This window comes from Lycorma delicatula, chromosome 4 (assembly GCF_047948215.1).
Source record: "Lycorma delicatula isolate Av1 chromosome 4, ASM4794821v1, whole genome shotgun sequence".
In the NCBI taxonomy this organism is placed as follows: domain Eukaryota; kingdom Metazoa; phylum Arthropoda; class Insecta; order Hemiptera; family Fulgoridae; genus Lycorma; species Lycorma delicatula.
Window position 1 is genome coordinate 10,045,911 of NC_134458.1, and position 15,404 is coordinate 10,061,314.

At 36.5% G+C, this 15,404-nt stretch overlaps 1 protein-coding gene across 7 annotated transcripts in view; it reads right to left on the reverse strand.

Annotated features, from left to right (window-relative positions):
* The window catches only part of LOC142323095 (uncharacterized), a 352,611-nt gene that overhangs the window by 68,797 nt on the left and 268,410 nt on the right, over window positions 1–15,404 (reverse strand). For all 7 annotated transcript variants that reach the window (XM_075362275.1, XM_075362276.1, XM_075362273.1 and 4 more), the window contains one exon: window positions 8,397–8,499. In XM_075362275.1, the coding sequence (XP_075218390.1) occupies window positions 8,397–8,499 (103 nt within the window). The remainder of the gene's footprint in view (window positions 1–8,396; window positions 8,500–15,404) is intronic.

Consider the following 15,404-nt stretch of genomic DNA (forward strand, 5'->3'; position numbering starts at 1 on the left):
AGAAATCTTGAACCTAAATTACAAATAACTTACTTTAAAGCTTTAGACTATTTAAGTATACTACATCACACCAGACTCATAATCAAATCATATTCGGCTTACAATTCTTAACTATTATTCAATGTTAAACCTCTACGCTCTATAACTAAAACGAATGTTAATTCTCTCACATTACGCGGTAAATCTGATCTATATAACAAAATTCCACTAACATATGGTTTGCTTGGTATTTCTCCCACCACCACCGCATTCAGTCCTCCTAAAGCATAATACCGAACGTCTGTGCCACAAACAGCTACCGAGCCTCGAAACAGTTTAGCGACCAGTGTCCTAAATAGCTCCTAGAGCTTACCTAACAGCGTGACCGGACTAAGCGCGGTGCCATACACCACCGGCTTACGTGTCCCAACCGCTCACTTGTCATATATTTACTAAAATGGGTAGGCGCACCCCATCATCTACTAAAAATATATATGACATCCATAAATTAAAATTTACTTTGTCTAGACACCAATTCGCTGCCACGCCTAGGTCGCTGAATGCCAGCAAGTACCTTTCCACCATATTAAAGCGCTTGGAACCCTAATTGGCTGGTGATCAGCCATATATTTCTAGGTTAGCTTCCGACGGCAGTGCGGTAGGAGTCTTCCCTTAAGTAAATTACTGATGTTGGTTGAACATAGCAACCGCAGCAAGAAACTCCCACACGGTCCGACAATGCATCTCTCGCCACATTGACTCGCCGCTTGTGAGTGGCCAATTTTCCCCTTGACCTCTAAGCTCCAGGATGGCACGGTCTCTGCCTCCTCCCCAAAAGCAGGGCAGTCAACCGCTTCCCAACAAGTCGGGAAGCAGCCCCAGCTAAGGCACTCCGTGAACAGCCTGCCAAGCGGCTGTCTTATCACAGGCAGCAGATGGTAAAATATATCCGGGTCAAGTTGGTCAATCCCCGTTGCCTTTTTCAGTGCCATTCAAGAAACCATTCGGCCTATATCTACGGGATCCACAGCCCATTTGCCAGGGAAGGGCGTAACCCCCGCCCTAACTCCGACCTCTGCTTCACCCTCTGGAGCATCTCGAAACAGAGTATCCACCAGGAACGCCTGGTAAGTCGCCACAGATGTAAAGTGTGGTCACGACCACCAAACCCGCATCGAACACTGGGCAGTTCGTGCAATAGCTTTGGCCGGTAACATGATTTTGCGAGCTGCGAGGGGTTTTGCTGAAACTCGCGCATGGAGTCTTGCCATAACTTGAGTCTGGCTTCCTTGATGGCATGAACATACTCATTACTGACGCGCCGGTAAATCAGCAGACGCTCAGCGCGCACGTCATCAACGATAATCCCCGTTAGGGAGAGACGGTGGTATCTTCTCCTACCGGATCTAACTCTTGCGCGCAGCACGCTAAGGTCAGAGAACCACCACTTTTTTCCGGGTTTCCGCCTGCGTTTAACAGACTGCTCCCCGGAAGCAGTGGTCATGACGGCTCCAGGCACTCCCCGATAAGCTGACTGGCCACTACCTAAGGGTCCGTCCATTGGCCGAGGCCGTAGTAGGACCCTATCGTAGCCAGTCTTAATGGCCCGGCCGAATCGTTCAGCGATCAATTCGACCTCCTCACTGTGTTCCATGCGACATTCCAACCCCTGCAAGGCAGCTGCGCACTCGCGCCGCAGCCTGTGCTGATCCAGGCCCGTTAGGTTATAGCGACCTGAATCTGGTGCTCTTAGACCGCCTCCGTAAACGATTTCATAGGTTATACGCCTATGATCGCTCATACTTGCCTCGGACCAGACAATCCAACTACTGGTAATTCGCAGCAAGTCGCCCGTCACCAAAGTGACGTCGATCTAACTTTTACCCAGATCGGAAGAGAAAGTTGGCGGTTGTTCTGCATCGTTAATCAAGTAGAGGTTCCTGGTTTCCACAAACTGTTCGAGACTAGCGCCTCTGGGGTCAGTGAGTGGTGAACCCCGGGCGGGAGACTTGGCATTAGCGTCCAAAGCACCCAGCCCTCTGCAAATAATTCCACTACGTTAACCTTATTGATGTCGCTATTATTACATTTCACCCGGATAAACCTATAACAGGCTGACAGATTCGGGTAAAACTGCCACTCTGCACTAACGTAACGACACTGTAAAATAGGAAAATAACAATATATCGAAAAGAAGTAAAAAAAACAAAAAAAAAACGAGTTATTTCGGGTATACGAGAAACAGGATATGTTAGAATTTATGTGAATATATGAAAATAAATAATAAGATCACGATTTTAATCAGAAGGGAATATTATTACGTGAATTTAAAGAGAGTTCATTAAGGAATGTTGTTTGGAACGCACCAATCGTGAAAAGAAAGCATGAACTGTCAAGAGTAAGGATATCCCTTTCGTATAACAGTTACAGAACTGAAATTTTTATTCACAAGTAGAGAAGAATAAAGTGAAGTTTTATGAAAATGTAAAAGCGATACTAAGAATAGGAAAATTATAAATATATAAAAAAAGTAGTTTAAAAATGGAAAGTTTACGGTAAATTGTGTAGAAGTAAAATAGAAGAAAGATGAAGAGGGACAGGAGAAGATAAGTAGATACCAATTAATAGTTGAAGTTAGTGTTGAAGGTAGATAGAAACGATCGAAGAGGCTGGTAGAAGATAGAATAGCTTGAAAGCCGGTTATTTCCTGAAACCTGCATCAGGTGGCGCGGTATTAATGATTGTGATGAAATCTCAGAGTTGAACTTCAACACGAATATTAGAAGTTTATCCTACGTACCGTTTATTTAAAGTGAAAGTCGCTGTGAGGTACGCATACAAATTGAAAGTCGTTATTTCAACGAGCTTTAATTTTAACTGAGCCTAATACTGTTTATTATTATAAAGTGAGAGATTTTTTATAATTTTATTTTAAGGCCGGTTTTCAATTTTTCGATAACTTATTTATTCGCTAAACGATATTTATCGACTGTTTCTTAAATCAATTGTTTGACTAAACGTCTATTCTTGCAACATGGAAATAAAACAAAAAAAAAGCTAAAACTATACGGAAAATATAATTCCGTTTTAGAAGAGATTAGATACTATTCGTATTACTTGTAACGTGCATTGAATATAATATGAAATAAATACTTTTGTTTATTTTTAATGATTTCGGCCACGTCACAAGTAAATAAACGATAACATGTGCAGTATGAAATATACCAAGCCTAATTAGTATAAACTATTTGTTGGGTAAAGTTAACAAAAAACACACAGCTAGTATTTGCCAAAAGAAGTTGGACTTTATTGAAAGAGTACCAAATGAATTTATGTTATAATTATAATCTACATAACATGTTATAAACATAACAGGAAATTATGAAATTAGCATGACTTAATACTACTTAATATATCAGCTGAATTAACAAATGAATAATGCTGTTAAATACAAAAATACATGAATAAACCTTTATAAATACACAGTGTAACAGAGTCGGAAAATAAGAGAGTTGTTTACAATAATTTCAGTATAGAAGGCGTTAAATCACAATATAAACACATTAAAATAAATAATAATATAAATAGAATTTATTCTAATACTAAGTTTTCTTGAAAGTATTAAGTTACAAAGAAGCACAAAAACATAACTTCATATCCGGAGTAATTTTCTTTAGATTAATTTAAGAGAATATGAATTCAGTGCATGAATAGATAAGAATTAATCTCGGCGATTAACAAGTTAAATTAGATTAAATGATAGAGTTGATTGCAGTAAACCTTTCAAGTAAAGGTAAGTTGCTCTGAGTAACTGACGTTTGAACACGAACTTTTGATGAACAACACGAAATATAATAATAGTTATCAATAATAATATGTGAAATATACCGCACATAAGTTTTATAATTCTGAAGTAGTGTTTAAATTAAAAGTAGATTTGATAAGAACGATAGTTTGCATTTAATAACCCATAAAATGGGCTACACATGAACAAGGATAACATAAACGTTTAATATGAATAATAATGAATAATTTGCACTTGCCTGTATCACACACAAATATTAGCAAGAGATGAACTCGTAAAAGCAATTACAGATGAATACATATGTAATCCTGGGCGTAGTCCGCACTGGTGTATCAGGAATACAGAGGTGTGATGTGGTTTGGTGGTAGAATGATGCGTAGAATCTCAGATGTGTAGTGACGAGTTTTGAGATTCTGCTTGAATGAGAATGTTACCACAAAGTTTGCAGGAGAGTAAGGCTATAGGCGACTGCACTGGTGAGATGTTGGATCTACTCTGCCGAAAAGATGGCGAAAGAAAAAGGGGGAAACCAGATCCAGGTAGTGGACAGGAGAGAGTGTGTGTAAAAGACAAGAGATGTGTGCATGTATTAGTAAGGGGACGAAAAAATAACGGGTGTATGAAAAGGGTAGACAAAAATAATTCGATAGAAGAATGGACGCGGTCACTAAGGATGAGGGAGGGAGGGTCGAACACAAGAACAAATAATAGAAACAGGTAGATTTGACAAACACAAAAATTCGGAACAAAGTGAAATTTAACATTCCTGTAATAAGACAACGAGACCCACCCTAGCTTGGAATTCGTAGAAAATAACGGAAACTTTACGCTAGATTGGCGTAAACAGTATTTATTTATTTATTCTTGATAAAAATGTTATTTTTTGCAATAATTTGGTAGACTGAGGTGTATTACGAGTAAGATGCAACCGTATCTTAAAAATTAAGTGAAACGACTGTACCGTTCTTTACAAGATTATCTCCAGCAAAAAATAAATAAAAACCAGTGCTGCTTCTTTGTCTGGTTAAACAGTTCTATCTGTCAATTAATGTAGAAAAATTAAAAAAAAGAAAAGATTTTCTTAGAAACAATTTTTTTTTTTAATTTCACTTTAAAAAATTAAGGCAAGCAATAACCGTAGTGTGTTTTTCGATGAATTACAAAGTATGTGAACTCCTAGTGAATATTTTCTACACAATCCCCGCCGAAAAAATCTATAGTAATAAATCATAATCGTTTTACAACAACCTAGTATCTGATTAGCAATTTTTACCGAGAAAAGGAATTAAGATAAGATTACCTGAGTTTAGATAATAACAAAATTGCTAATCAGTTTAAAATTAGTATTTAAAAATTAGAAAATAATGTTTCATTTCTATTAATATTCGATTATTTATTTTAGTAATCAAGTAGATTTGAATGGGTTTTTGTCCTAATCTTTCTTCATTTTATTTCCTTTACAGAAACGAAACGACTATTCCAAAGTGTCCAGCTTAGCTTCTACTGAAAATTGACCGCAACGAGATGCTATGCTTTTATCTGACCACATTTTGGACTCTTGCCATCGTTTAACACAGTTCTGAAGACTGATCCTGTGATGAAATCATCCTTTAAAATTTTTATATTTCTTTTAATTATAAATTCAATTATACTAAGTGATTTTTTTTTAAAGTTCGGAGAATTATAAAAATATTGTAATTTATTTATTGCCTATAATGTTTCTATTTTTTTTTTTTTTTTTAATTAATAGAGAATTGAAATTAATTTCAGAATGTGAGAAGATTGATTACCCCCTCCTATATCAAACCTAACGTAACTGCTCTTAACTTATACATTCAATAACTAAATATTCTTTTTTCAATAAGCTGAAACACGATATTGCTCGGTATGAAAATGAACCTTAATAAATAAAGGTTCATTCACAATTAAATAAGGTTAATTTAATTACGTAGTCTAATGGTTTTTTATTTTATTTTTTATCACATCTCTTTGATAATTATTTTCATAAAAACTTGGGAGTACAAATACATCCTAATTAATGAAAATATTGGATCGAACATTTGAACAAAAATCATGTACTTTTACATTTATTTATTTACTTTTTACATTTATTAATAATCGATTTAAAAATACTTGTTTTTAATAAAATAAACACAGGAAATACTTTTTTACTGCCAAACTTTGATAATAGGTAATAAAATAAATAAAAAATTCAGAATAAATAAATAAAATAATAAAGAGTAATAAATAAAATAACAAAGTCAAAACAAACAACAAAATCAAAAAAAAGGTAAAAAACTAAAAAAAAATAATTTATTTCTAAAAGATTTCAAATTTAATAAACGATTTACTACACAGCACAGTAAAAAAATTTTATCTCAATTTATTTATTCAAAATTTCCAAGAAAAGAGTCTATATACATCATAAAGAAGAAACAGATGAATATTGAAAAAGTTAGCATAAAGAAGGTGGGTAAAATTCTATATATATTTTATTCTATAGGAACCACTTCACCTCGAATCATGCGTCACACTCTACATCACTACTAGTGAAACGTTCAGGCTTCACCACCGCTAGGACGAGCGATATTAGTTACAGACAATCAAACATTTTATTATAAGGTATGTAGTTTAATTATTTTACGTGACAGTTTTATCGACAATTTTTTTACCGTATACAAAACAAGTCGACGAAACTATTTGTCACACGATTCAAATAACCTTTTACACTGCGTAAAGTGGAATAAAGTGTTTAATATGCTAAAAAATATAAGAATTAAATAAATACAAAAATGGCTTTGCATAATCTATACAAAATACAGATAATGATAATAACCGAAGGAAAGGCGAATTGACAAGAATGTTTGATACAGAAACGTAAATCATTCCGTGATGCTTTTTAATTTTTAGTAAGAACAATAAAATAATTTTTTTTTTAATTAAACTGAATTACAATTCAAAAAAATAGGTATGATTTTGCTTGTGCTCCATTTTCCTTAGGCAACACAAAAAATACGTATGAGAGGCATGGATTTAATTCTTCAAGAGGAATTTATTTCAAAATAAATAAATCAGAACATATAATAACAAAATGTGACAGAAAGAATATATCTATCCCGTAGAGATAGATATTTAATATAGCGTATCCTAATATAAAGATGTCCCTTAAGTTCCTGTAAAAAAGAAAAATAAGACATTCTTTTATGAAGGCAAAGGTGTATCAGGAAAAGATAAATACATCAATCATCTCAAGGAACGTATCGCCAACGGAACTGATACATCATGGCCTTCATAAAAAAAAAATTATTTTTCCTATTTATGGAAACTTATGTGGTTAGGTGTTCTTCAGCAGTGAAAGACAAACATCGAAATGGGTTTTAAAAACAACGGTATTGTGTGGATCACATTATATAATTCATAAAAAAAAAAATGTTTATTTTTTCTAGTTGGAAACTTATGGGGCACCTATAGAATACAATCTAAAAGTATGAAATGGTTCAGAGAAATACGTTTCTTACTTAAGTAGTAAAATTACAAAAGTCGGATTAAGAAAGAGAAGAATTAAAAGAAGATTAGCAAAAGCAAAATTGTTACAGAGAAATTGAAAAGTAATCGACTCCTACGAAATTCAAAGTGAAGAGGATTCAAACAAACAGCTCCGCGAAATTTTTTGTTGTTGTGAAAAGTCCTTACAAAAACAATACGTTTTTAGATGATTAGGAATCCATAATTATCGGATAGGCTGTTCGCCGATAGGCTATCCCTGTTCATCCTTAGATACCCCATTACTTTAGACATCAAGAATAAACCGGATCTATTATCAAGGTCTCAGGGTATCCGTTGTATGAATTACGTTGTAGGGCCATGCTTATATCCGCAGAACCGAAAGGCCGATCAAGGTAATTTAGTTTATATCCCGTTTTCCAGGAGAGCAGGTTACACTTGACCTTGAACACTTATATTTTGTTTAGTATTGGCTTATTTGCTCCATGTAAATAAACATAAAGATTTAAATTATGTAGCGTGTAGATTAGAAGATAACTTCAAAAGAAAACATTTTAAAAAATGCTTCGAATCGTTCAACAAATTAACGAAAGAATGACAACTAATAAAAATAATCTAGCGACCGACTGGAAGTTAGAAACCCGAGTACTTCATTATTATTTCATCCGTACCGCAAATAGGATATTTCATTCGTTCTATTTTTATCGTTAAGAAAGAAGGATAAGTCCTTCTGATTATGTAAAGGTTTAACAAAAATTTTCTTAAAGGTGTTAATACAAATAAATACTTTACCTTTACGTCTAATAGATCTTGTTTTCTTTTCCTTTAACGATAGATATTCTAAATTTAATGTTTTCTGAAATTTACTCGTAGTTAAAAAATCAAAATTTAATAGTATTCCGAATAATTTATCTTGCTGTTTAGTTTTTTAATTCGATTAACAAATTTTACAGCAAATAATAACTGTAATATATTTATCAGACATAAAAGTAAGAAACAGATCACATTTTTTTAACTTAAAAAAAATATATTTGTATAACAGAATCTAAGATAAAGTCTAATGCAGAAATTTTAAAGTTTTCTGTATTGTTTTAACAGTTTCACCTACCTCGGAGTTCTTGCCGCAGCCGAGTGGCGAAGACGGTTCCTTGCTGCCAAGTGACTTTTGTCTCTGCAGAAAGATACTAGACTTCCCATGATCATCTCCCTCTCTGAAACATTGTTTTATTGTAACATAAACAAATAAATTAACATCAAAATGTTTTGTTATTTTTTTTAATAACATAAAAGGGTAGAAATTAAATTCACCGTTTATTAATATTAAGTCTCTATTATAATATAATCTTAAGTAAGATTTTCTTTATACATATTACGTAAATCTAATCCGACTAATTAAGTATATCATTACAGTCTAGAGCCTTATAAAATTACTTATATTCAGAAATTAAAAAAAGAAATACTCTTACATGAATGAAATTTTTTCTAAGTTAATACACATACGCCTCATTTTTTTATGGTAGTAAACTTGATTTTTGTGTTATTAATTTCTGGGAAGAAAAAAATGTTTTTACAAATCTTCATTATGCGGTCGACCAATAGAAAAATTTAACGGTAATAAAATTAGCAAACAATACGGTAAGGGATAATAATGTCATAGGAGAGGAGAAAAATGTTTTATACGTTAAAAGCTGACCGGTTTCTTCATCAATAGAACATGTAGCAATGTAAGAAGCTTTCACCAGGGGCTTGCTCAAGGGGATTACCGGGTTTGAAGGTTCCCCCCCTTTGAAGGTTCAAGTACTTTGTAATAGTAGGCCTGTATAAAATAAACATACTATAAATTTACACATATATAATTGAGTATCTTTTTAAAAATCCATCGTATTCTCTTCTCTAATTTCTCACTGTCAGAATAACAAAATTTATCGACATAAAATACAGTCCGCCGCCCTTCCTTCTTCAATAATTTAATCCCTGTACTCGGAGCTGCGGCGCGTACAGTGTATCACTCAACGTGCGACAAAGTAACCGTCATTCAGCATTCTGCGAAGGCGGCAGTGCTCTCACTGGCGCGATGGGTGTCAAAGCAAATACCCCTCCTCGTCTACTGAAAGAGAGGAAAGATAATCAAAGCCGTTACGCTTACTAAGAAGGTACGATAATAATACCGACCTTGTAATAAAATAAGGCCGACATCATATAAACTTACTTGTTATTAAACATATTGTCGGGACAGCTCTGCAGTGGCAGCAGCGCATATATGAAATATTGTACATTGACGACCGGTATTCATTCGTTAGTCTGAGTTCAGATTTTGTTGTGGAACGTTCGTTTAACGTTTTGTGCATTTTGCAGTTCATATTTTAAAATAGAGACTTCACATTATCGTTCCGTGTTCTTTAATATATTCCAACCGGCGAGCCGAACTGGAGGCTCGTTTGAGTTTGAAGGACACTCCCCTGGACTGAGCTTTACTTCAGTGTATATCCGGCCCAGGGAAGTAGGGGGAAAAAAGCGACCTCAAATTTCAATTTTACAATTTTTTAGCAAAACGTTGAGTGCCGGTAGTGATTCTTATAACGTTAGTGAAAATTTCACATTGCCAAAGATTTCTTCGCTGCCGCAACGTGATGATGCTGTCGCAAACATTCTTCCCGAAACTAGTTTAACACCCTCCGTAAAACCTCCGCTGATATTGAATGTACATCGACATCACTCAACAATGTTGAAGTGCCCGCTGAATCATTTAGAAGTGATAAGTGTATTTTTCTTTTTCCGGAAGCTTCAACATCTTCAAGTTCTAGTGAACCACACGCTTACGATATTGGTAGGAAAAGTACGTAGGAAAAGTCTTGTCTATTAAAGAAAAATTGGATATCTTGAACAATATCTGCGAACCAAATCCAGGGTTTGTTTTTCCAACAAAACGAAGGAGAGATTGCGATTTCGGTTTAAATGGCTTTACCGCTGAAAGTGGCTTGCATATTCCGAATTTAAGGGAGGAATTTTTGTAAATTTTGTGCACTCTTTGCTCTAAGAAATGGTGTTAGATCTGGTAAGCAACCCTTAGGGCAACTTTGTAGTGAGAAATTTGACAACTGGAAGTATACTTTGACCGAAATTTCATGTGGGAAGAAAATGGTCTATAGATGTGCTAATAGATACTGCAACAACTCAAAAGAAACTGGAGAACAGAAAAAATTTATTCTTATTATTGACAGTATTTTGTTTTACAGGAAACAATGTATCGCTCTGCGAGGGGACAGGAATTTGGGACGAATAGAGGTTGAGATCGACCAAGAAGCAGGTGAAAATGATGGCAATTTCAGGACCCTTCTTAGCTTTCGAAGTAAGACTGATATTGTATTAAAAAATATGTTGACGAGTAGTGGTGGAAATGCTTAGTACACCGGTCCTAGAATACAGAATGAAATAATTGAAGTGTGCAACGATCTTATTATTCAAAATCTCGTGAAAGAACTTAATGCCTCCTGTTACTTCTCTATTCTCCCCGATGAGACGTCAGACATATCAGGCTTAGCACAATTATCACTGTGTGTTTATGTTGATAGAGAAAATTTCACAGTGAAGGAAAACTTTCTACATTTCGTACCATTATATGATGTGACTGGAAAAGATCAAGAAAGATTTGATAACCTTTCAGAGGCAACCGGAAAAGGTTTGACAACCTGTCAAATATCGCAACGGCGATATTGGACAAGTTGCGTTCATTAAATATAAACGTAAATAAGATTCGTGGTCAAGGGTATGATAGGGGCTTAAAGTTTCTAATGGGATACTCCAGGGCTCAGTGTTGGACCCTATGCTACGGAATAGTACTTTTGACGGGATCTTACGCCTAGAGTACCCAGAAGGGGTGAACGCAGTAGCGTTTGCCAACGACCTCGCTTTGGTGGTTGCAGCAAAGAAAGAAGATGTTGGGAGGATGGAAAATGAAGCTTTACATATGGTAAGTAGATCGATGAAAGCCAGTGGCCTTCGATTATCACATGGAAAAACAGTGGCTATCTCTATGGCGGGTGGGAGAATTATAGAATCAATACCGATTGTAACCGATGAAGGGCCGATCCAGGCAGTTAAGAATGCAAAATACCTCGGATTGTGGTTGAACCATAGGAGATCCTTCACGTTTCATGTCCAGGAAGTACGCGTAAAAGCCGAATAAGTTGTTCAAAGCCTAAACAGGTTGTTGAGAACTACGACTAGGCCGCGGGCCTTTAAAAGGGCATTGTATTCACACGTAGTAAATTCCATTTTACTTTACGGTGTACCGATATGGTATAGAGCTCTGAGGTATCGTAACAGACGATAGCTGCACGGAATACAAAGGAGGATAGCCCTGAGAATTGCGTGTGCTTACTCCTCGGTGTCCACGGAGGCTTTATTTGTGGCCGCCGAGGTGTTTCCGCTGCAGCAATTGGCTGATTAACGGGTGAAGATAGACGAAGGTACGAGTAAAGAGGAGGCATATCGTGAGCTATTAGAGAAGTGGCAAATAAGGTGGACTGTTTTGCGTAAAGGTGAATGGACAAGACGATTAATATGTAAGATTGGGCCGTGGATCGGGAGGGAATTTGGCGAGCTAAATTACTGGCTCACACAGTTCCTGACCGGCCACGGCTCCTTCAGAGCGTACTTGTTTGCAAGACAAAGAGCAGATAGTTCGGAGCGTCGGAATTGCGGTGAAAGAGAAACAGAAAAACATGTCATCTTTTCCTGTAGTAGATGGGAGAACGAAAGACGAAAGCGCACAACAGTAGCGGGACAAATTAATCCTAACAATGTGATTAATATGATGCTAATGGAAAGTGACCGATTTTTGGCCGTGGCTAATTTTGTCTGTAGTGTGTTACAACAGAAAGAAAATGATGAGGCAAGGAGAATTAGACAAGTAAGTCGAATACACAACGGAACCCAGGCAGCCGGGTCGGGTGTCACAAGGGGGTGAAAGACAGCCCACCGTGGAGTTGCCGCTCGTCCGTGTTTACATAGATGGGTGGTAGTGATGAAACGGAAGGACTCCGGTAGCCTCTGAGCAAGTAGCGAGTGATACCAATGTGCAAAAGGAAAGTAAACAGCGACGTAGTGTATGAATACTAGCCAAAGTGAGTACAATCGGTAAGTCATTGTGTTATCTAGATTGATTAAACTATATTTAATTACTTGAAGCAGTGAACTAAAACAGTTTGAGAAGAAACAGTCAAAATAATGTAGCTGTCTGAAGTAGCGTCAAGAGTCGGAAGGTGCGGGGGTGAGGGACAGCCTTAAGTGGAGTCGTCGTCTGTCCGTGCTTGCGCGAGTGGACGGTGGCGATGAAGCCCCCCTGCCTTGTCACCCCCGGGGCTGTGATATACTTAATTTTAAAACCGGCCCCGGGTGGAGAGGAATGGTGAAACCGGAGTTTTAGTCGGTAGGGTGAGGGCACACATAGGCTCTATAATAACATCTAGCCAAACCTGTGCGAGTCCGTCACTCCTGCACCTCGTGGGGGAAACGTAAATAGTATTTCTTCGCAAAAAAAAAAAAGTATGACGGATCTATATCCATGTCAGGAAAATTAAACTGAGTCCAAGCACATGTACAGGAAATAATTCCGTCAGCTTTATATGTCACTGCTCAGCACACAGCCTCAACTTAACTGTATCTATTACAAGTACTACCATTACAAGCTGTATGGGTACAATATCTAGTCTGTACAAATTTCTTAACCCTAAAAGGCGATAAGTGAAATGGAAACTTCAAGCCGTGAAAAATTCGTTCAACTTTGCGCAACACGTTGGTTGGAAAGGTATAATTACGTGGCCGCGGTGATGGAATTGTACGACCCTATTATTGAAACCCTTCAAAGTATATCAGAATGGAATGTCAAAGACTCGTCCTCACAAGCAAATCCCCTTTTATGTACTTTGACCGACTGTCAATTTGTGATATCGCTGTTTTGTATTAAGAGACTGTTTTCTTTAAGTCTCCGTTTGTGTAAATTCCTGCAGAATTCAACTATTGATCTCGTGGAAGCAGTGAACCTTGCTGAAGATATTAACAGTGAAATGAAATGTATACGCAAAATTGTTAACGAATAATTTTGTAAAACTGTCATTTCTGCTTCTAAAGTCTTGAATAGGTTGGGGTCTTTCATTGAAGTCCCTCGCATGGCAGCGCGAGCAAAAAACCGTGTAAACTTGGACTTATCATCAGTTACGCCAGAACTTTACTTCCGTGCCTCTACTTTTATTCCATTTCTGGATACCTTCATGTTCCAGCTAGATTCGCATTTCTTGAAACACAAGGAAATGTTGAAAGGCTTTCAGTGCTTTTTACCTACGAACCCAGACTTTCTGCCCCTACCGTCTCATGTTTATGCTTTCACTATACGCCAGTGACATAAGAAGCGTTGGCCAGGAAAACCTGAATAATGAATTACAATTACGGAACAGAAAAATCACACGTCTTGAGAAGGGAGACCAACCAAAAAAGGCTGTAGATGGGTTAACTATGTGCAATCCCAACATAGTACCAAATACGAGGTGTGTTCAAAAAGTAAAGAGAATTTTTTAATTTCGTGGGTTGTATTAGTCCGATTCTCGGGATTTTTTCGTTGTTGTATTGGTAAACATGTCTAAAACGTATCTGTACATTTTTAGCCATATTGGATGTTTAGTCTGTTGTCAGCTATCAAAAGTATAACAAGTGTTTTGGTACGATCGGCGATTTTTTATTTGTGTAAATAATGGATCAGAGAATTTGTATTAAAGTTTGCTATAAGAATGTAATGAAGTGTAGCAATGTTTAAAAATGTTAAATACTGCTTTTGGAGAGTCTGCTATAAGTAAAGCGAGGGTTTACGAGTTATAAGCGTTTCCAAAAAGGACGTGAAGACGTTGAAAGTGACGAGCGCCCCAGACGCCCCAACACATCAACAACCGAAGAAAACGTGAAAAAGTGAAAGAAATGAATATGAATGATCGCCGAATCACAATCAGAGAAGTCGCTGATGATGTTGGGATATCAATTGGCTCATGCTATGAAATTTTTTTGGATGTTTTAGGTATGAAAGTGTGACAGCAAAAATTGTTCCAAAATTGTTGAATTTCGAACAAAAACACCGACGAATGGAAGTTGATCAGGAGTCGCTAAATGAAGTGAAAAACGATGCAGAACTACTGAAACGTGTAATAACTGGTGATGAGATACAGGTTAACGGATGTGATGCCCAAACTAAGGTTCAATCGTCCCATTAGAGGCATTCTGGATCACCAAGACCGAAAAAACGCTCGAAAAATACGGTCGAATGTGAAGATTATGCTCACCTATTCTTCGATTTTAACGGTAGAGTGCATCATGAGTTCTTGCCACAAGGTCAAGCGATTAACAAGGAGTATTTACCTACAAGTTCAACGCCGTTTGCGTGAAGCAATCCGAAAAAAACCCCTGCGTTTGTGGCGAAAAAATGCATGGCTTTTGCACCACGATAATGCGCCTGCTCACACTTTACTGCTTGTTCGTCAATTTTTAGCCAAAAACAATACTGTAATGATATCTGAGCCGCCATATTCCCCAGGCCCCGTATGACGTTTTTCTTTTCCCAAAAATAAATTTACCCTTAAATGGCCGTCGTTTTAGAAGCATAGATGAGATTAAAAGCGAATAGCTGAAAGAGCTAAACACTATTCCAAAGATAGAAGTGTTTCGGGGATTGGAAAAAGCGCTGGCATAAGTGTATAATATCTAATGGGGACTATTTTGAAGGGAATAACAATAATGTAGACGAATAAATAAAATTCTTTCCAAAAAACAAAAATTCTCATTCCTCTTTAAGCACACCTAGTATTATATTCACTTTGTCAGAAACACTAGCAGCACTCCTAGTGTCTACATGTACAGATGAACGATGTTTCTCAATATAACGCCGTCTAAAAACATATTTGCGTAATTCTACTGGGAATACACGTGTGAATGGATTAGCACTCCTCAACATACACAGAAGCTACACTCCAACTGCAGAAGATGTGTCAAATGAACTAATGAAAAAGAAACCTTTTTTGAACATTGTATTATGAATGCTGAAATTTCGGAATGTAATAACATAATATAATGT